The sequence below is a fragment of the Antennarius striatus genome, chromosome 16 (assembly GCF_040054535.1).
Source record: "Antennarius striatus isolate MH-2024 chromosome 16, ASM4005453v1, whole genome shotgun sequence".
Classification (NCBI taxonomy): Eukaryota; Metazoa; Chordata; class Actinopteri; order Lophiiformes; family Antennariidae; genus Antennarius; species Antennarius striatus.
This window is the reverse complement of record NC_090791.1, coordinates 1,770,001-1,790,527: the sequence shown is the minus strand read 5'-3', so window position 1 is coordinate 1,790,527 and position 20,527 is coordinate 1,770,001. Positions and strand designations below refer to the sequence as shown.

Genomic DNA, 20,527 nt, shown 5'->3' with positions numbered 1-20,527 from the left:
TTAAGAAGTTTATTATCTTTGTTAACTTCAGAACTGTTCGCGTTTTTAAACATTATTTCGAATTTTGTTCGTTTTACCGAGACGAGGAAGTGGAAACGTCAGAGTTCAGTGACGTCACTTGAGGTACCGGAAGTGATGTAATGTAACTGTTGAGGCACATTTAGAACTGAGGCCGCACTGGAACACAAAGTGAAAGCTTCCAGGGTTTGATATTAGACTCATTAGAGGTTTTTACAACTTTTTTTTTAGGGAAATAAAATAACTTAAAGGTTTACTGTCGTTGTTGACAACCTGGGGTGTTATTCCACCATATCGCCATCGGAGGGCAGCAGAGCTCCGCTCATTTCTTTAAAGGCAGACTAGCAGGTGAAACAACTGGGTTTATTAGTTGTCTGTTCCTCCTTGGTACAGACGTCCAAACATGGGAGGCAGTTTACAGAGTTTATGGATGAGTGATTATCTTTATTCCCAGATGAACTTTAGTGACAAATCGCAGAGTCTCTCCTGAAGGAGTCGATCAACTCTTTCACTCTGAGCTACAGTTAAGTAGTTCTTCCAGTCACCGATCTGACCTGTAATAAATAAATAAATAAAATACTTCTGATGTTTGTTTGCACACCAGCATAGATATTACTTATCTTACATTACCTTTACGGAGGAAGTTTCCCTCCGCCGTTGTCATAAACTTATAGTTTGCTTTTGGATCCTCCTTCATGTTCCTGAATGTAGATTTTTCTACAACCTTCTCAACGTCTGCTTCACTCAGGTTTTTACCCAAGAAGGTGCAGATCTTAATAACTGCTGCCTTCAGGTCCTACAAGACAAAACAACGCTTTAAAGAGTAAATTAATGAAATATTGATGTAGTTGATGAACTATTTTCATTGAATGATCATTCAAATGATTTCTGTTGATAGTCTTACCACAACCATGTCCTCATAGGTCAGATAGAGGATGTCGTACTGGTCTGTGTTTGATTTCCACTCTCTTATATGGTCAAACCAGGAAGATGCTTCCACTGCATGATGGAATCATGTTTTCAAAAACAGTTCCATTCTTTTTCCCAGCTTTTTTAACCTGTCTTTTCTGTCACCTCTTACATCTGTTTTCTATTAGCGCTGATGAGTTTTTTTCCATGATGATAGTGATATTTCATTTAAAATGTGTCTGAAGATATTTACAAAATTGAGACATTTAAAAAAAAAAAAGAATCGATTAATTTTTTCCAATTTTTGCACAAATCTTCACAAATCTTGTTTAAAAGTTATCAGCAGTTGATTTGACGAAGTGTTTCATCAAGTAGTTTTACAGTAATCCCTCGTGCGTCGCGTTTAATGCATTCCAGGATCACCCGTGAAAAACAAAATTCGTGAGTATTTCTTTTATTATTTACGGTAATTTAAATGTTTATGAACCCTCCCCATAGTGATATTAAACCACCTTATATCGGTATTAGCTTTTTCCCACACTCTTATAGACTTGTAACACCCCCGGTGTTTCTTATGGTGGGCAAGGATGACCTACTAAAATCTGCGATCTAGTGAAGCTGCGCATCTTGAAGCATGAATACAGTGAGACAGATACAGATATTATAGATCTGATGATTCTCACCGTTTCCGCTCAAGAAATCCTCAAAGAATTGCTCAAAACTCTCAGGAGTGTCAAGTCCATTATAGACTTGACAGAAATGGTAATAAGAGACGACAATGTCCTTTGGATTCCTCATCACACAGATAATCTGATATGGAAACAAACAACAGTCAGCCTGTGGTCCAGAACAACCAGTATCACTGTTACAGAAATGAACAATATCATGCAAAATGTACATCTCGCTTCCTTTTTAAATCATTATTCTAACCTGTTTTTAACTTGAGATGTGCAGTATAACATTGCTAGTTGGACCAGATTTCACTCATGACAGTAGTCTAATTTTCTACATTTCATGTCTTCAAATGTTTACCATACATTGCGGACATTTTGTTTATGAATGAATATTAAAAGGCTTTTTTAAGGATGTAAAACAAATTCAGGAATTATTATTATAATTCTTATTTTGCAATAGTAAAAAAAAAAGTGCATTTACTAATACGTATGGTCAATTTAGTGGTTTACATCACAGATGTAGATGGCTACTGTATGTAACATTAACATCAACAGCCGACTCTGGTTCTTGTTGGATGTGCATAAAAAAATAGTTGAGAATTCCTTAAAGTCTTCTTCTCAAGCATTACATTATGAGGAACTGAAGTTTACCATGGATAAACCAGTCTATATGTACATATATTTTAATATAATTACCTGTATATATTTTTATTCTTATTTATTGTACAGTAACATAATATTAGATAGATAGATAGATACTTTATTAATCCCGGAGGAAATTGCATTATATTAAATTGCATTATATAATTTTAACAATTTTTTAAGTGGTGGTATTCCTCTATTTCATATCCTGTAACAGTTTCTGCAAAGTTTTAGGGAATAGCTTTTGGATAAAATAGTTGTGACAGTGTTTGTGGTTAGGATGTTCAGCACCTGATGCCTATACCATTTATATGTTCTCGTGATCTCATTCATGCTTTTATTTCTATGGCAGGATTTAAGTTCCAACACACTGACCTTTGCCTTCTTGTCCTTCAGTCCTGGAGGCATGAGATCTGGAACCATATGAGAGGAGAAGAGTCTTGGAGATGGTCGGAGGGAATAAGGCTCCTGACCCTCCAGGTACTCCAACCACGGCATCTGTTCCAAGTTGTTTGGGTATGCATTCAGACCTCCATTTAACTCACAGATGGAGATGATGATCTGCTGAGACCATATAGTTCCTGTATGGAAACATCAGGTAAATATTTACACACCATGCCATGTCAGTAAATCTTTTCCCGCCTGGAATAAATGTGAATCCATTAATGTTTGTCCGGACCTGACTTTGGATAGGTGACAAGGATTATGTCACTATCTCGAATTTCAAAGGTCTGCAGTGAATCGATGTACTCTGGAGTTGTCAATGCGATTTGAAGGTTTAAGTTTTTGTATCTGAACAGACAATTACCAACTTTTTCCATGTTTCTCCACACCTAGAAAAATGAAATGATGAAGTCATAAGAAATTTCTGCCAGCTGGTGAACGTCACGTAAAAGGAGGAGGTAAGGGTACGAAATTAGAGAAGTTGAGGGCAAAATAAAACAGGGAGTGAACGATGAGACTCGGCATTAATAACTCTTAGTCTTCATTGCAACAACAGATTGAACCTAAATTCAGTCAGACAATTTTTTATCATTCCTTTAACTCTGGACTGCAATGACTTTCTTAGGTTCCTTCAAAACAAAATTCCAAGTCTTAGGGATGAGATCCGTTACGTACTGCCATACTTCAATCCCCAGCAGAGGAATAGGTTAAAACTGGCAATATTCTGGAGTGCCTTCAGCAAATGGAACTCTCCACTTCAACTTCCCAAATTTACTCTGCTAAATCCACCACCAGTCTGATTAAAGAGGTACTACCACTGATCAATAAACCCATGCTGTCAATAATTAACCAGTCCTTAAAAATAGGTCATGTGCCACAATCTTCTAAAGTGGCTGTGATCAAGCCCTTCCTTGAGAAGCCAAACCTAGACGTTAGCCTCCTCTCAAACTACTGGCCGATACTGTAGATCATAATTTTCTTCTCAGGAGATTAGAAGATGAAGTGGGCATTAAAAACTCGGCATTAAACTGGTTTATGTCATATCTGTCTGACCGCTTTCAGTTTGTTGATGTTAATAATAAATCCTCAGATCAAGAGACTCCGACCTGTGGAGTATCTCAAGGATCTGTTCTGGGGCCAATACTGTTTAATTTATATATGCAACCATTTGAAAATATAAGAACACATAACATTAATTTTCACAGTTATGATAACCAATTATATCTGACCAACTAGCTAAGTTAGAGACCTGCTTCAGGGATATTAATTCCTTGGATGCTCCACAATTTGATTGAACCCAGGTTAAGAACCACCACTCTATCAGCTTTGGGTGAGATTCATCTGCACCGGGAAGATTGCAATCTCTTCTTCAGAGCATGTTGTGGCCTCTAACTGGAATCTTAATACAATGAACAGGAGAGGGAGGACAAATGGAACGGTGCCAACATCCTCTACATTGCTGGTGTTTCTAAAAAAATTCAACACCATTTTCAGTGAATACGAGATTCCCATACATTTGGAACATGGAAACACACTCTAGGAAAAGCAGTTTTATTTTCCAGGTCTCTCCTGAGACTGTTGCTCCCGCGACCCGGCCCCGGATAAGTGGTTGAAGATGGATGGATGGATCTTTACCTTTGTAGATAATAACCTGATTGAAGCCGACATAGAGACGGTTGTTGAGAAATCTACATTCAGGAACATGAAGAAGGATCCAAAAGCAAGCTGAGTTTAAGCCAAAATTTAGAGTGCTGAAAGTTTTCATGTGGAAAGGCAACGGTAGCTGTTGAACGTGTATAAAACCCCATGAGCAGAGATAATTTATACTTTGTTTACCCTTACAGGTCAAACTGATGAGAGGAAGAACTACTTTCACACATGAAACAGTCGATCAGCTCCTTCAGGAGAGACTCAATGATTTGAACTCTGAAGTTCATCTGGGAATAAACAAAACAGTCCCAGTTCCATATATTTCACATTAGAAATATTTGACTTTAATACAAACTAATAGTATATTAGACTCAGTTCTATATGTTTCACATTAGAAATGTTTGACTGTAATAACGATAAGTAATATTTACCCTCAGGTTTATGTCTCACATTGGAAATATTTGACTTTAATAACTAGTATTTTAGACTCACTTATATATGTCTCACATTAGAAATATTTGACTTCATTATTGATATCTAGTATTTTAGTCCTGGATATTTGAGAGTAGAAACGTTTGACATGAATAATGACAACTTTACCTATTATACATTTTATTTTGAAGGTCTCATGTCCAGCTAATGCCATGCTCTGTATGATTAAACTCTTAAACAGTCCTCTCTGTGTCCTTTTCGATAGGCAGTCCTCAGATCTGTCCTGATGATTGACAGCTTAGAGGTCAGAGGCTGTGTCCTTCTTCTGTCGAAAAAACATTTGAATTCTTTTCCACATTAAATCAAGGCAGAGGTTGAGCAACTGGGTTTATTAGAGCTTTCTGTTCCTCCTTAGTACAGAAGTCCAAACATAGGAAACAGTTTACACAGTTTATGGATGAATGATTATTTTTACTCCCAGATGAACTTCAGAGACAAATCACCGAGTCTCTCCTGAAGGAGTTGATCAACTCTTTCGCTCTGAGCTACAGTTAAGTAGTTCTTCCAGTCACCAATTTGACCTGTGATGGAAAACAAAACTACGTCTGTTATCTATTCACACGCTTCAGCACAAATTCAACAGGTACAGGTACATTACCTTTGCGCATGAAATTCTTCTCTACTCTTGACTTTGGCACAAACTCATAATTTGCTTTTGGATCCTCCTTCATGTTCTTGAATGTAGATTTCTCTACGACTTTCTCAATGTCTGCTTCACTCAGGTTTTTACCTAAGAAGGTGCAGATCTTAGTTACAGCTGTCTTCAGGTCCTAAGAGGGAAACAAATGAGCAAAAGAGAAGAATTTTGAACTCCATTGAAAGACTTAAGATTCTTTATTTTAAAGTTGATCTTACCCTAAACATGTCCTCATAGGTCAGGTAGAGAATGTTGTAGCGGTCTCTCATTGAATGCCACTTTCTAACATGGTCAAACCAGGATGATCCCAACACTGTACAATGAAATCATGTACGCTGAATTTAACATTTAATTTAAAAGCAATCGTAAATCTTATTTATTTGAATTGTGTAAAGTTTGTTCGACATTGAAAGAAACATTGAATCGTCCTGAGCAAAGATTTCAAAGGCTTTTTAAAGGAGTCATATTAGGAAAAACATGTTTTTTTTGGTCTTTACATATACATAGTGGTCCTCCCTCACCCTACCAATTCTTTGAACCTGGAAAACGAACAGGTCCTGCATCGACTGTACAGCCCATAAACTCGTGAAACGGGTCTGAATGAAGCTGATCAGAAGTAGCCCCTGTTGTGACTTAACAACAGGAGTGATTGACGTAGAATAACCCCCTCTCCATGGATTAGGGGGTGTAACAAGGTTATTTGTGGCCAGCGGTAAGCAGTGCATTGCAAAGTCATACCTTGGAGCTAGAACACAAGTTGTCCAGTGTTTGATTGCACCAATCAACCGTTCCAGCCAAACAGAAAAGATCTTGGTTGCATTTCATTTTTAATGAATAACAACAAGCCAACTACATTTCCTGCAAGTTTGTATGTCTGTGCAAACAACTTCACTTCGACGTGCTTCAGCATTGAGGGTCAGCACACAAGTGGTTTTGCCTTGAAACTGACCCTCATAAATGGATCACTCCCAACCATACAAGACACATTAACTGAACTGTTACTACTGTCACGAAGGAGAGTTATTGTCCCGCTAAAATGTCTGCAAACATGTACAGACATCTGGAGACCAACTATGATACGAACTACAGTTTCAGAGTTCGGAGACTCTTTTGGAGACATTAGCTTTCATTAGCTGTTCTTAAATGTTCTTTCTGACGTGTTGGCGGATGGATACACTAGCTGAGGCGGAAAAAGGAAGGGGGAGAAAAAAAACAACTTTCCTTCATGCATTGTACAAGAAGCATAATGAGGACTAGCAAAAAAAACTCCACTTATTTGTAAAGACTATTTACACAAACATAATGTCAATCACACAACAAATGAAAAGCAGAGGGCAGATTGTATGAAAGTAATGTCTAAAGTCCAATGTTTTGGTATCTTCTGTTGGACATTTTTGATCTAGATGACGTTGTCAAAGAGTCAACAATCCCCACAGTCTGTGCACCCACTGCCTGGCCCATCTCACCTAGCAAAACGGTCAGCCCTAGGACTCCTTGAATGACTTCCGTCTTTTCAATTGTTTGATACCCAGGGCAACACTCTCTCTGAGGAGCAGAAGCCCTGCTGTCATGAATGGACATCAGTCAGTAGTTGTTCATATCTACGAATGTTCGTAAGTTGGATGTTCGTATCTCTGGGAGCACCTGGTACATCCACCGTAAACATTAGCCCATGCTACCATTAGCCATGTCCTCTCCATTAGAGGAGTGTTTAACAGGCGTTCCCAGATGGAGCTCATGAACATTTAATGGCCTCTCCTGTTTTCAAGAGAGCTGAAATAAGCAAGTTTTTGATAGCTGAAATTGAGGACCATAGATCAGTTTAGGGAGATCAATTTCAAATACAGTCTATTTGGACATCTGAGAGCTGTGTCAAATTAATGAATAAATATGGGACCTTTTTAAAGAATGAAAACCAATTAATTAAAGTGTTGATGTCAATTACATTATATTAGCTTGGATTAGATAAATGTGATTAATTCCAAGACGTAAAAATCAAAGAATGTTTTTAATGAAGTATTTGTACATTCTGTTTTCATGGAACAAAACAAACAAAATGAACTGAGATTACTCACTGTTTCCCTTTAAATACTCCTCGAAAAAGTCCTTAAAGCTCTCCGGCGTCTTCAGGAAGTGGCAGTCTTGACTGAAGTGGTAATAAGAGACAATGTTGTCTTTTGGATTCCTCATCACATAGATAACCTGACAAATAAATGAAGAATCAAAACATAGTTGAAGCAAATATACAGTATTGCATCATCTCTCCCATGACAAACACTCACTGAAAAACATGCTGATGGCTTCAAATCTAGCCTGTTTCTAGCAAGAAATCTTTTTTTCTGACTCAAACTTTCACAATTTTAATGCAGCACATTCAAGCATTTTTAAATATATAATTTAATTAATATTATGTATTTACATATACAGTATATATTAAAATGTATATCATTGATCTGCAGTTATATTTGATTAATAGTGGTAAGATACACCACCAACAGAGACCAACACCATCATCTGAATTTTGATCTACGTTGGAAATATGCGATATTCCTGAGTTTGGGCGTGTGTTTGATGCATTGAGTTACTGAGGTGGACCTTTAAATTCTCCTGAGTTTTTGAGTGGGTGAAGTAAGTGACCAGTTATGAGGTCAGGGATTTGCAAAAATATATTCTTTGTATGTAAAATCGTGATTAAAAGATTGGGGTACACAATCTCTCAGTAGGCGGCACGGTGGCGCAGTGGGTAGCGCAGTCGCCGCACAGCTGGACGGTTCCGGGTTCGAGTCCCGCTCTAGCCCTCTCCGGCTTCCTCCCACCTCCAAAAAGCATACGCTTCAGGTTAATTGGCCAATCCCAAATTGCCCGTAGGACTGAGTGTGTGTGTGCATGGTTGTCTGTCTTTGTGTGTGGCTCCGCGGTGCACTGGTGTCGTGCCTGGAGTTCCCCCTGCCTCACGCCCTACGCCAGCTGGGATAGGCTCCGGCTCCCCGTGACCCGCTGCGGCGGATACAGTGGAAGAAAACGAATGAATGAATGAATCTCTCAGTACCTCTAGTGTAGATTTTTATGTGCCTGTCAGGATTGATCTCAAACTGAATACTCGCATACTAGATTTTGACCTTTGCCTTCTTGTCCTTCAGTCCTGGAGGCATGAGCTCTGGAATCATGTGAGAGGAGAAGAGTCGTGGAGAGGGTCGGAGGGAATAAGGCTCTCGACCATCCAGGTACTCCAACCACGGCATCTGCTCACGATTGTTTGGATATTCATTCAGACCTCCACCTAACTCACAGATGGAGATGACGATCTGCTGAGACCATACAGTTCCTGTGTGGAGACATCAGATAAATTAAGAGACATTCCACCTATACATTCAAATAACGTGTTGCAGAAACATTGTTCTTACTGACCTGACCTTGGAAAAGTGACAAGGAGTATGTCACTGTCTCGAATTTCAAAGCTCTGGAGTGAATCAATCATCCCTGGAGTTGTGAAAGTCTTGAAATACGTGAAGTTTTTGTATCTGTAAAGACACTCACTGATCTTCTCCATGTTGCTTATGAATAAGAAAAAGACGAGAGCATAAATCTCACTGGTCACAGGTATTATAGCTCTGTAGACTCTGGACTTTGATTTATTGATTTGTCTTGCCCAAGCCTCAATTTGATGCACTATTGTCCAGAACATGATATCAGTAACGTGTCACCTCAAGAGTCGACTCGTGAACACAACATCTGTGTTAATACATTATCTATTGTTGAGCTTAGAAAACTGGTAGGAAGCTGTGATGTTGGGCTGTACATGTATACATGTAATGTCTATTTAGATTCTCTTTGACACATCAGGTCTCCCGAGTCTTCTTCAGCTGGTCTGAGATGATCATTATTGTCTGTTGAGTTGTCAGCTGTTCTTGTCAGCCTGTCCTGGCTGATATGTTTTCATGTTGCATCACTACCACATCGTTGAAGATACACCTCTCAACCGAGGTAGAAGACTGAAGAGGGTTTTTGCTCAGAGAAAAACCCAACAGAATTACACCAGACTGGTCAGGGATAAAGTTGTGCAAAAGCTGACTTAGACTATAAATGTTTTCCCAAACTTTTAACAACTTGCAAAGCATTGTTCAATCCATCATCATCAAGTTTCAAAAAGTGGGGAAAACATCCCCATCTTTTTGTTTGTGAATAAGTAAATACTGTAATTAAAGCCATCTATTGAAGCCCCAGTCAGAGCCAATCTCTTTACCAATGTACCTTATTACCTGTTGAATAATACCACTTAGAAACAAGTTTCCCAATCTTTTGTTGACTCTGTCTCAACTTTATTGGATGATATGAGGAAAAATTCAAGGGATTTTATTCTTAATACCATTCATCCATAATGGCCACTGTACGTCATGGCTCTATAAACCATCATGATATGTAACACTGTGATTTATTCCTTGTGACACTCACTGAAGACAACACATTGGACAGCTGAGTTTAGTCATCATTATTTGAGCATTTTGCGGCAGACTTTGTGTTATGCATTAACATTTAGTGTCTACATTCTAAAGTAATAAGTGCATGTAGAATGATACGGTGGTCGTGACTGTCAGGGCATGGTGGTTCATTCCCAGATGAAGTTCAGAGACAAATCACTGAGTCTTTCCTGAAGGAGTCGATCAACTCTTTCACTCTGAGCTACAGTTAAGTAGTTCTTCCAGTCACCGATCTGACCTGTAATGAAAAAATAAATAAATACATCTGATGTTTGCTTACATGCTCGCAAAGTTATTATTTATGTTACATTACCTTTTCGGAGGAAGTCTCCCTCCACTGTTTTCAAAAACTTGTAGTTTGCTTTTGGATCCTCCTTCATGTTCTTGAACGTAGATTTTTCTACAACTTTCTCAACGTCTGCTTCACTCAGGTTTTTACCCAAGAAGGTGCAGATCTTAATAACTGCTGCCTTCAAGTCCTACAAGATAAAACAATGCTTTAAAGAATAAATAAAACATTGATGTAGTTTATGAACTGTTTTTCAACTGGTTTCAAATTATAATCTTACCATAACCATTTCCTCATATGTTAGATAGAGGATGTTGTACTGGTCTATCTTTGATTTCCACTCTCTTATATGGTCAAACCAGGACGATGCCATCACTCCACAATGGAATCAAGTGTTCAAATAATTCAGTTGTTATTGACGATAGTGATATGGCTTTGGTTCTAGTTTTCATTTAATATGTCTGAAGACATTTACACAATTCAGACATTTAAAAAAAATGAATTAACGAACCGTTCCCAATGTTTCTGCAAATCTTCACAAATCTTATTTAAGAGATATCTGCAGTTGATTTGATGAAGTGTTTTATAAAGTAATTTATCAAGTCGTTTGTATTTGCATGGAACAACATTGCAAAGGTAGACGTAAAGATCTGATGATTCTCACCGTTTCCCCTCAAGAAATCCTCATAGAGTTGCTCAAAACTCTCAGGAGTATCAAGTGCACTATCGACTTGACAGAAGTGGTAATAAGAGACGACGATGTCCTTTGGATTCCTCATCACATGTATAATCTGACATGGAAACAAACAACAGTCAGTTCTGTGGTCCAGAACAACCAGTGTCACTGTTACAGAAATGAACAACATCATGTAAAATATACATTCCACTTGCTTTTCAAACCTTTTTTCAACCTGTTTTTAATTTGAGCTGTGGAACAGTATAGCATTGCCAGTTGCGATTGGGCCAGATTCACTCATGGCAGTAGTATAATTTTATTTTCCTATTTTAGGAAGGGAAGCATTCTTTTTCTTCTGCATGTACTGTGTATGTTAATTGTAATCATAAAAGTCCAAGTAGTCCTCAAGAAACAAACATCCGACTTACGAACATTTGATACAAACAGCGACTCAACGCCATATCTGACTACTGTAGTTCCCCTTTCTGCCACTAACCATGCCAAGCAGCATTCACACATCCCTGACGCTGATCTCCCATCTTGTTCTTGAACACATCTCTGAGCATCTATTGAGCATTTATTTTTTTATTTTTCCCATTTTGTGGCAAAGTCAAGTAAGATTGACATAAACTTGATATTTATTTTACCGTTTAAAACTGACACATAATCGAGAATGAAGTAACTCTAAATGACGTAAGTGGTGGTATTCCTCTATTTCATATCCTGTAACAGTTTCTGCTTTTAGGGAATAGCTTTTGGATAAAATAGTTGTGACAGTGTTTGTGGTTAGGATGTTCAGCACCTGATGACTATACCATTTATATGTTCTCGTGATCTCATTCATGCTTTTATTTTTATGGCAGGATTTAAGTTCCAACACACTGACCTTTGCCTTCTTGTCCTTCAGTCCTGGAGGCATGAGATCTGGAACCATATGAGAGGAGAAGAGTCTTGGAGATGGTCGGAGGGAATAAGGCTCCCGACCCTCCTCGTACTCCAACCACGGCATCTGTTCCAAGTTGTTTGGGTATGCATTCAGACCTCCATCTAACTCACAGATGGAGATGATGATCTGCTGAGACCATATAGTTCCTGTATGGAAACATCAGGTAAATATTTACACACCATGCCATGTCAATAAATCTTTTCCCGTCTGGAATAAATGTGAATCCATAAACGTTTGTCCTGACCTGACTTTGGATAGGTGACAAGGATTATGTCACTATCTCGAATTTCAAAGGTCTGCAGTGAATCGATGTACTCTGGAGTTGTCAATGCGATTTGAAGGTTTAAGTTTTTGTATCTGAACAGACAATTACCAACTTTTTCCATGTTTCACCACAGCCAGAAAAATTAAATAATGAAGTGATAAGAAAATGTCCACCACGCTCTTGACAAGGAATAACAAGACAAATCAACAGACAGGTAAAGGGAGACGTGGACTATTTATAAATGAGGTAGAGGAGAGAAGGTGCATCGGGTTCAGGGTCAACTATCACACTGCTGGTGTGACGTTCACTGCTCCTCCTTTAGGAGGAGGAGAGTGTATGAAATGAGATTGATAAGTTCAGGGGAAAAATAAAACAGGAAGTGTGTGAGGAGACTCGGCATGAATAACTTTAACTTAAAGCCTTCATTACAAAGACAGACTGATCCTGAATCCAGTCAGACATGAACTTTTGTAGAATTACCTGACATCTTGTGAATTATATTCAGTATTTTTTTTTTGTCTTTATCTTTGTGGTTTCACGTTTTTGATTCAGTGAATTTAGTTTCCTCATACGGACATCCAAATTTTCTCCTGTGATGTCACGTTACTCTTCACCTACAATCCAAACACACTGTCTGAACACCACCTACTTCCAGTACAGAAGAAACTACTACAGACACAAACATGTCTGTGCCGTGGGCCCGCCTGTATCTCCTCTAGTAGCCAACTTGTACATGGAAGAGGTGGAAAACAAAGCTCTGTCTTCTTCCACAGTGACAGCACCCAGCCATTGGATGGATGGCGGATGGCACCATGGTTGAAATCAGGCTCCAACAGGTTGAGACCGTTACAGACCACGTGAACACTGTGGATTGCAGCATCAAGTTCACCCGTGAAGATGTTAAGGACAACATCCTGCCCTTAGAATGCACAGAACACCTTGAAATTGATGGGAATATCACTGTGGTGTACAGAAAACTCACCCATACTGACCAAAACTTTTTTTTAAAATTCCCACTACTCACAGCAGCGTAAGCTAGGGGTCATCAGAACCCAGAACCACTGGGCTTGAAACATCCCACCAGAGGTAAAGGTCAAGGGGCAGAAACACATCACAAACGCTCTAAGACATGTGATTACCCAAACTGGGCGTTCGTCAAGATCAACAAGTCCAACAAGAAAACTAACGTGAGTTGAAACTGTCAGCGTGGCAACAACTAATTATGAGGCCCGAACTATTGGCAATGTGAATCTTTAATCATAGAAGAGGTGCTTGTAACTTGTGAATAAAGAGAATGAACAAACCAAACAAATTTATAACCATTAAACAAAGAGAAAATCACAAATCATTGGAAGAATTAGACATGTTGAGTAAATATGTAAAATGTTGGAAGTGCTCTAGTCACATAGATTGGGCAAAAGTATGAATACATATCTGTGTGGCCAGTTTATGTAAAGTAATGGTCATCATGGGTTATCACCTGGGTTATTAAATGGTAATGAATTACCTAGACAGTGATTATTTTAGGACTATATGTCACTAGTGGTCTGATCAACCAAGACCAGCCCAAAGACAAAACAGTACTAAATAAATAAATAAATTAAAAAAAAAAAAAAAAAAAAAAGCCCAAAATAATCGGAAAATGGGACTTTTCAGGACTCTGAGAATGTCATTTTGGACCTTGCTACTGAACGGATGGAGTAGAGATTGCATTCCAACTTGGATTATCTTTTGAAAACCAAGAAGGATTTATTCAACAGAAAACTTGTGCTCTTTTCTGAATTTGTCCTTGTACACAAGTGATGGCTAAAACAATGACATTAGGACATCGCAAAGCCTCAGGATTTATAAGAAGGGTATATTGCCCATTATTTCCCTTTTTGAACTTTATCTCTGCTGAGTAAACGAGACTTCTATTTGTCGTGAGCAGCCGGAGCCTGGACCGTTCACCCTGGTCAAGTGATCCTCCTGATCCATTGCCAAAAAAGATATCTAGGTATCAGAGCCTCCCCGTAAAGACACAGTAAAAGAATTAAAGAAATAAATTAGTTACTTTCGAAAATGATTAGTTAAACTGAGTGTGATTATATTGATTAAACTTTTTCTAATTAATGTGAATGATTCATCATGATTAAATATATTTATGCAGTAAAATGCATAAAAAATTAACAAAACTGCTTATGTCACATAGCCAGTTGTCCATGACATAAAGGATTTCTCTGTGTGTTCATCAACAAGGTCTAAATGGGTACTCCTGATCTAGTCCTAGTCAGTAACAAGAAGCAGGATTCGTGATTGGCAAGCTGCAACTTTCTGTTTGGCAAGTTGCAGCTTGATTTCAATTCCATCTGTGAATTATCTCGCAAGTCAATCAACTTGTATCTCCACTGACTTGTCTTTATTTAAAATAGCTAAAATCATTTTAATCCGTTCCAACTTTGTAAAAAAGTCCCAAACCTCCTAAATTATGGAAAAAAGCATAGTTTTGATCATGTCATAGACAATAGACATGCATAGTCTTCCTGCTCATAATTAATTTTATAATTAATTTAACACAGATTTTCGCTTGTATCTCAAACAAAAATATGGACCGAGCGATGGCTTGTATCGCAAAAACACTTGTACTTCGAGTCACTCATATGTCAAGGTACTACTGTATTGACCTCTGTCACCAAAAACCACAGCAACCATTCACAACCGGGTGTGGCTCACCATCAACGCTCACATGAGGGTAGTGTTAGTAGCAGTCCAATTGGTTTTTTTTCATGATGTGATGATCACTCAAGATTTTTTTACAGACCTGCCATTGGATAGGTGACAAGGAACACATAACTATCTCTCACTATCTCGGCAGACTTATTCAAGTTTTTAATGTCCTGTAATTGTTTCTGGTCAGTCTTAGGGAGTAGTACTTTAGTATTTAGAGGAGTAACGACATTTGAATGACCTGAAATTTGATTATAAATTGAACTTTAATAAGTAACTTATGAACAATTTAGTTTATGAACAATCTCTCTGAACCAATTATGTTTGTATGTTGAGGACTAAAACTGTTTTACTTTAACTATAACTATTATTTTAGCCGTTGTTCTATATATTTCTCAAGAGACATGCTTGACTTTAGAGATTAAGATTAGGATTAAATACCATTCATTAGTCCCCAGTAGGGGAAATTAACTTTCCACTCATGTCAGTTCACTGACGTCACTTGAGATACCGGAAGTGATGAAGCGTTACTGTTGAGTTTGGAACATTTGGAACTGAGACTCCCCTGGAACACAAACCTTCCAAAGTTTGACATTAAACCTGTCGGTTTCTACAACCTTTGTTTTAGGGAAATAAAAATAACTTTAGTTTATTGTCATCTGTCAGTCGTTTTTACAACCTGGGGTGTTATTCCACCAACCTGGCATCAGAAGGCAGCAGAGCTCCACTCACTTCTTTAAAAGCTAGCGAAGAAGTGAAACCCTGCTTTCTGGTGGGATTTTGAACCTTTTGTCGTTTGTAATTACTGTTTAGTTTTGTTTTTAATTGCCTTCTTGACTTGAACAAATTGTGTTAAATTTCCCATCTTTTGAAAGTTGCCCTTTATGTTCCTGGCTGTGTAATTTTGCCTTAATTGTAAACATGTAAATGTTTACACCCCCCCCCCCCCCATCCCAACACCACCACCTCCTCAACTGTTCAGGATCTGCACCTGACCCTAACCAGGAATTGAAGCTGTCCTCCCAGATGCACTATGATGTGGATTAACAAACCCCAGAGGAGATTAGCCATGAGGTCAGAATCCCAACACAGCGCAGGGATCATTTGTGACAGGAAATATTATGGATTCGTAAGATGAGGCAGGATAGGTTTACAAACCCCCAACACTGCCCACGCTATCCTAAAGCCTCATTTATGCTGTGTGTTTTATTTAAGGTTGTCCTTGATGACAACAGTTAGCCTGTTTTATATCAGAGGTGCTCTTTGTAGAGAGCAGTCGATATGCTCAAGCTGAGGAAGACTCTTTAGAGAAAAGTTAGCATGTTTTATATTGAAGTTAGTCTCTTTCAACAATAGCTAGCTTGTTCTACATCATAGTTAGTCTCTTTAGACATCAGTTAGCATGTTTTATATCAAAGTTAGTCTCTTTCGAGAACAGTTGGCATATTTTATATTAAATCTAGTCCCTGTAGAGAACACTTTGTATCTTTAATGTCAAAGGTAGTACATGTGGAGAGGGGTTCATTTGTTCCATTCAAGCAAGTCTCCATAGACAAGAGTCAGCATGTATTTTATTAAAGGTAGTGTCCATAGAGAACAATTCATATGTTCTATTTAAGTAATCTCCGTAGAGAACAGTTTGTATGTTCTATTTAAGGTTATGTCACTAGATGTCTGTTCTGTAAAGACTCAGTCGAGAATTTTGGTATTTGTTTCAGATCTATTTGAAGTTTGTCTCTCTGCAGTTGAAATCCTGAGAGGTTCATTCATGAGATAATCCTGTGACCAAATATGGACGTGATGGAGTGCGATGAGTATTTAAACGTTCTCACAGAGGAATCTGCTGTTTCTTCTTGTCTTCCCATCTTCACTCACCTTCCGCTCTCTTCGCTTTACCTTCCTCCTGTCCTGTTGGTGTCTGTCTCTTCATCATGGCCCCAAAGAAACCAGAACAAAAGAAAGAAGCTGTGAAAGGTTCTTCAGAAGCTGAAACTGTTAAAGAACCAGTTTTTGACCCAAACGCCATCAAGGTTCGTGTAAACGTTTCACAGTAGGTGTTGGTTGACAGTAACCCCATTGCCTCTAGACTGATTTCATTGGTTTTTAACTCATTGTGGATCCGGATGTCCTGTTGATTCGAGCGTTTTGTTCCTCTTTCAGATTGAATTCAGCGCTGATCAGATTGAAGGTAAAATCCACACATATGCCATCGTGTTTTGCAAGTGAAGATCTTTAGAGCCACACCGTTAACAATGTCTGTGTCCAGAGTTTAAAGAAGCCTTCCAGCTGTTTGACAGGACTCCAGAGAACCACATGAAGATCTCGTTGTCTCAGTGTGGAGACGTGATGAGAGCTCTCGGACAAAACCCAACCAACTCCGAAGTCCTTCGCGTGCTGGGACGTCCCAAACCAGAAGGCACACACACTCACACACACACACACACACACACACACACACACACACACACACACACACACACACACACACACACACACACACACACACACATGGTTGCATTTTAGTTACACAAAATTATGATGCTTTTGTTTGTCCGTTTAGAGACATTATTTTTATGGGGTTTGTGTTACATTTTGATGTATTTACGTACATGATTGAAGCATTTCACTCAAAAGTGAGGTCAAATATGACACAAACCAAAAGCGTCTTTCACACCAAGGTCTTTTCCCTGGACTTAGCTGCTGCAAGTTGCTGCCGCAAGTTGATAAAAGGCTAAAGTCATTAGATTTGAATCATTAAACTCCAAAACATCAGCATCGTCATGAACTTCCACCTAGTTTTGATACAGGCGTGGTTTTTGGTGTTTTTATGCCACCACCGCCAAAACCCCATTGCAACTTCCTCGTGTTCACACAGAACGTCTAGGCAGAATTAAATGGAATGGAGCTCTTTTCTGTAACGCTCTTGTTGCATTCTGTCTTTGAACAGAAATGGACAGTAAGATGGTGGACTTTGAGACCTTCTTGCCAATGCTGCAACACGTGGCCCAGTCCAAAGACAAAGTAAGAAATCCAAAACCTGGCACAGGTCAGAGGTCATGGGAGAAAGTCATCATGTGCGTCTACATTAACAGGGGACATACGAGGAGTTTGTGGAAGGCCTCAGAGTTTTTGATAAAGAAGGAAACGGGACAGTGATGGGCGCGGAGTTGAGACATGTTCTGGTCACACTGGGTACGATGGTTCTCATCCAGTAAACTGGATTCTCCTCCTTCTAAAGTAAATTCCTTTGTTTTTCCTCATGCTAACGCTACTTGTTTGTCATTTGTGACCAGGAGAAAGGATGACAGAAGCAGAAGTAGATCAGATGTTGGCAGGACAAGAAGATCCCAATGGATGTATTAATTATGAAGGTAACACACATGACCAGTAAATACAGAACACACACACAAAGACTTGACATGACAACCAAAGCTAACTACAGCTAACTTATGCATCTCTCAGCTTTTGTCAAGTACATCATGGCTGGCTGAGACAACTGTGAGTTTATTTCCATACTAAACCATATTACATCTAAACCAGTACGAGAACTTACATTCTAAGGAAGTCCGTCTTTGTTTCAGGGTGACCTGAGTTCCTGCTCTCCCCTCATTCATGGTGGTTTCTGATTTTCACTTCTATTCACATACAAAGAATTCAAAGTCTCAATAAAAGTTATTGGCGAATGTATAATTCCCATTGTTTCATCTGCAAATCAGCATTTATCAGAAGTTCAGTTTGTCACATTCTGGAGCTCCGTCCATTGAAAACGTAACAGGTGTAAACGAACCACACAACATGAGAGTGAAGCCGGAGTTAAGAGCTTAAATGGACATATTGTTTATTCCAGAGGACAGGGACAGGATGGGAGGAAGTTTTAGAGCGACGTAAGACGATAAAACACCCTGGTTTTAAATTGAAGCAGCAAATTTCTGATGTGTTTTTAATGCAAGCGTGTGATAGGACAGACAAAACTCATCACTGGTGGTAGGAATGGAACCAATGATCAAGTTGTCTGACGACGAGTCCATAAGGAAGACGCTAACCACAAAATAATGAGCCACAAACAGATTCAGACAGGAAGTGAGTGTTGATAAGTCCTGATTCCACAGCGGCGCAGCCTTTAGATAGATAGATCTATCCGTCTATCTTCAGTGCACTGAGCGGTGCAGAAGCTGCTCATACGTCCAACTACAGTTCAGTTAACTGATCAGTTTGGCCTCGTTGCATTGATGTATATAATCATGTGTCGTCTGCATAACTGTGACAAATTATGGCATGTTGCCTAACGGTATCAGTTAAAATGACCATAATTATGTAAGTCGTTATTGGTCCAAGCATAGAACACTAATGAACTCCATGGTTCACTTTGATAACCTGTTAATGAATGCAAACTGAGATGAATACAACTTAAACTAACTACAACTTGGGAGGAAATAAAGACTTTTGATTTTAAACAAATCAATCAATTTGTTCTTATCGATCACTTTAAATGCACATGAGTTTATAGGGTTGTTTCAAATGATTAGGTGATCGATTTCTATAATTAACAGATGATTTCTAAAAGGCCTGACGGGAAGCTACCGTGTGTGTGTGTGTGTGTGTGTGCGTCTGTGTGTGCGTGTGTGTGTGTGTGTTGACACACTACCTGACCTCTCAGGTTTCAGTTGGGCTGAGCAGGACAGAGTCACAAAGTCAGACAGACAGACAGCGAGTCCATCAGTCAGACCAATAAAGAGATAGACAGTCAGACAGACAGGCTGTGGACGGCTTGACGTTTACTGGAATTTTGGAATAAACAGAAGACGGTAAGGCCGAGTGTGTGTGTTTGTTTCCATATATGTGTGTGTATGTTGTGTGTGTGTGTGTGTGTGTGTGTGTGTGTGTGTGTGTGTGTGTGTGTGTGTGTGTGTGTGTGTGTGTGTGTGTGTGTGTGTGTGTGTGTGCAGTACACCTGCTGTGCTGCTGTTAGTGATACTCTCTCTCTTGATATTGGCTAATCAGAGTTTGAAACCCTTTGAAAACGTTTTTATTCCAAATGAAAGCTGCAGCAGAATGACAAACAAAGAACCAAACAGATGAAGAAACAGATAAACACACAGACGTTCTCTTGAATTCACCAGTCACTAAACAAACTGGGAACTGTGGGAAGAAACTGGGGTCAAACTCCAGCTAGTGATGCCGTGATACGTCTTTTTCTTTTCCTTTAACACAACAATCTGAAGTCGTATTAATGGAGATGATGATGATGATGACGATGATGATGATGATGATGATGATGAAGATGAGAAGATTCATGTAACATTAACTACTTCCACACTGAACAGTTCAATATTGGTTCAATGACTGTCCAAGTCTTTTATTTGCATTTAGAACCTCGACTGTCTGGAGATCTGATCTTGAAATGTGAAAAGATGAAAGCAGGACATCTTTAAATAAAATAAAATGAAATAAAATAAAAGTCAAACACATTCCACACGGGCAGAGGCGTGTCGACTTGTTTTCTCAGTGTCCTCTAGTCACATGATCTAAAGAGGAAGAGAGTCTACAGATTCCTCGGAGCGTCAAACACGGCAGCCGAACTGATGCTACGTGGAACTGAACCCCAACCCAACACATTGTCTGTGGTGGTTACCCTGGCAACCGCCGTCCCACCTGGATGGCAGGTCCGTCAGTAAGGTGCGGCCAGTAACCGAGGCCCATG

At 39.0% G+C, this 20,527-nt stretch overlaps 5 protein-coding genes and 1 long non-coding RNA gene across 7 annotated transcripts in view; 3 read left to right on the top strand and 3 right to left on the bottom strand.

Moving 5' to 3' along the window:
* Positions 1-367: 367 nt before the first annotated feature.
* Positions 368-3,467, bottom strand: LOC137610241 (amine sulfotransferase-like). Its single transcript, XM_068337739.1, has 7 exons — positions 3,363-3,467; positions 2,923-3,076; positions 2,619-2,824; positions 1,611-1,737; positions 923-1,017; positions 649-814; positions 368-572 (listed from the first exon to the last, which is right to left on the bottom strand). Exons 1-7 carry the CDS (start codon positions 3,366-3,368, stop codon positions 463-465), a joined length of 864 nt encoding a protein of 287 aa, XP_068193840.1. The 5' UTR covers positions 3,369-3,467; the 3' UTR covers positions 368-462.
* Positions 2,794-11,945, top strand: LOC137610244 (uncharacterized). The gene is made up of 4 exons (XR_011038440.1): positions 2,794-2,841; positions 3,081-3,145; positions 8,607-8,690; positions 11,817-11,945. It is a non-coding gene; the product is annotated as an uncharacterized lncRNA (long non-coding RNA).
* On the bottom strand, positions 5,162-9,016 carry LOC137610242 (amine sulfotransferase-like). The gene is made up of 6 exons (XM_068337740.1): positions 8,875-9,016; positions 8,586-8,791; positions 7,542-7,668; positions 5,685-5,779; positions 5,428-5,599; positions 5,162-5,350 (listed from the first exon to the last, which is right to left on the bottom strand). The coding sequence occupies exons 1-6, from the start codon at positions 9,014-9,016 to the stop codon at positions 5,241-5,243; spliced, it is 852 nt and encodes a 283-aa protein (XP_068193841.1). The 3' UTR covers positions 5,162-5,240.
* LOC137610243 (amine sulfotransferase-like) lies at positions 9,809-12,351 on the bottom strand. The gene is made up of 6 exons (XM_068337741.1): positions 12,100-12,351; positions 11,796-12,001; positions 10,898-11,024; positions 10,514-10,608; positions 10,258-10,423; positions 9,809-10,182 (listed from the first exon to the last, which is right to left on the bottom strand). The coding sequence occupies exons 1-6, from the start codon at positions 12,239-12,241 to the stop codon at positions 10,073-10,075; spliced, it is 846 nt and encodes a 281-aa protein (XP_068193842.1). The 5' UTR covers positions 12,242-12,351; the 3' UTR covers positions 9,809-10,072.
* A 1,153-nt stretch (positions 12,352-13,504) lies between these two features.
* myl4 (myosin, light chain 4, alkali; atrial, embryonic) lies at positions 13,505-19,023 on the top strand. Of its 2 annotated transcripts, XM_068336272.1 has the most exons (9): positions 13,505-13,976; positions 16,770-16,856; positions 16,987-17,014; positions 17,093-17,242; positions 17,774-17,847; positions 17,919-18,018; positions 18,120-18,197; positions 18,289-18,324; positions 18,408-19,023. In XM_068336272.1, exons 1-8 carry the CDS (start codon positions 13,923-13,925, stop codon positions 18,315-18,317), a joined length of 600 nt encoding a protein of 199 aa, XP_068192373.1. In that variant the 5' UTR covers positions 13,505-13,922; the 3' UTR covers positions 18,318-18,324; positions 18,408-19,023. The 2 variants fall into 2 exon arrangements, with proteins under 2 accessions (XP_068192373.1, XP_068192374.1); XM_068336273.1 differs by lacking the exon at positions 13,505-13,976 and having other exon boundaries at positions 16,687-16,856.
* Positions 19,024-19,533: 510 nt separating this feature from the next.
* The window catches only part of LOC137609790 (sodium channel protein type 4 subunit alpha B-like), a 5,293-nt gene continuing 4,299 nt past the window's right edge, over positions 19,534-20,527 (top strand). Inside the window, exon 1 of the mRNA XM_068337084.1 lies at positions 19,534-19,631. The gene's annotated coding sequence lies outside the window, so the exon portion shown is untranslated. The remainder of the gene's footprint in view (positions 19,632-20,527) is intronic.

Bases quoted from the DNA above. Each gene is read 5' to 3' on its own strand.
- LOC137610241 (XM_068337739.1), bottom strand. The intron at 1,018-1,610 runs GTGAGAATCATC...TCCATCATGCAG, and splicing joins GGATTTCTTGAGCGGAAACG to TGGAAGCATCTTCCTGGTTT. The intron at 815-922 runs GTAAGACTATCA...TTTGTCTTGTAG, and splicing joins CCTATGAGGACATGGTTGTG to GACCTGAAGGCAGCAGTTAT.
- LOC137610242 (XM_068337740.1), bottom strand. From the start codon at position 9,016: ATGGAGAAGATCAGTGAGTGTCTTTACAGATACAAAAACTTCACGTAT. The intron at 8,792-8,874 runs GTCAGTAAGAAC...GTCTCCACACAG, and splicing joins TGTCACTTTTCCAAGGTCAG to GAACTGTATGGTCTCAGCAG. The intron at 5,600-5,684 runs GTAAGATCAACT...TTTCCCTCTTAG, and splicing joins CCTATGAGGACATGTTTAGG to GACCTGAAGACAGCTGTAAC.
- LOC137610243 (XM_068337741.1), bottom strand. From the start codon at position 12,241: ATGGAAAAAGTTGGTAATTGTCTGTTCAGATACAAAAACTTAAACCTT. The intron at 11,025-11,795 runs GTCAGTGTGTTG...TTTCCATGTCAG, and splicing joins TGAAGGACAAGAAGGCAAAG to ATTATACATGTGATGAGGAA. The intron at 10,424-10,513 runs GTAAGATTATAA...TTTATCTTGTAG, and splicing joins CATATGAGGAAATGGTTATG to GACTTGAAGGCAGCAGTTAT.
- myl4 (XM_068336272.1), top strand. From the start codon at position 13,923: ATGGCTAAAACAATGACATTAGGACATCGCAAAGCCTCAGGATTTATA. The intron at 13,977-16,769 runs GTATATTGCCCA...ATGGCCCCAAAG, and splicing joins CCTCAGGATTTATAAGAAGG to AAACCAGAACAAAAGAAAGA. The intron at 17,015-17,092 runs GTAAAATCCACA...GTCTGTGTCCAG, and splicing joins CAGCGCTGATCAGATTGAAG to AGTTTAAAGAAGCCTTCCAG.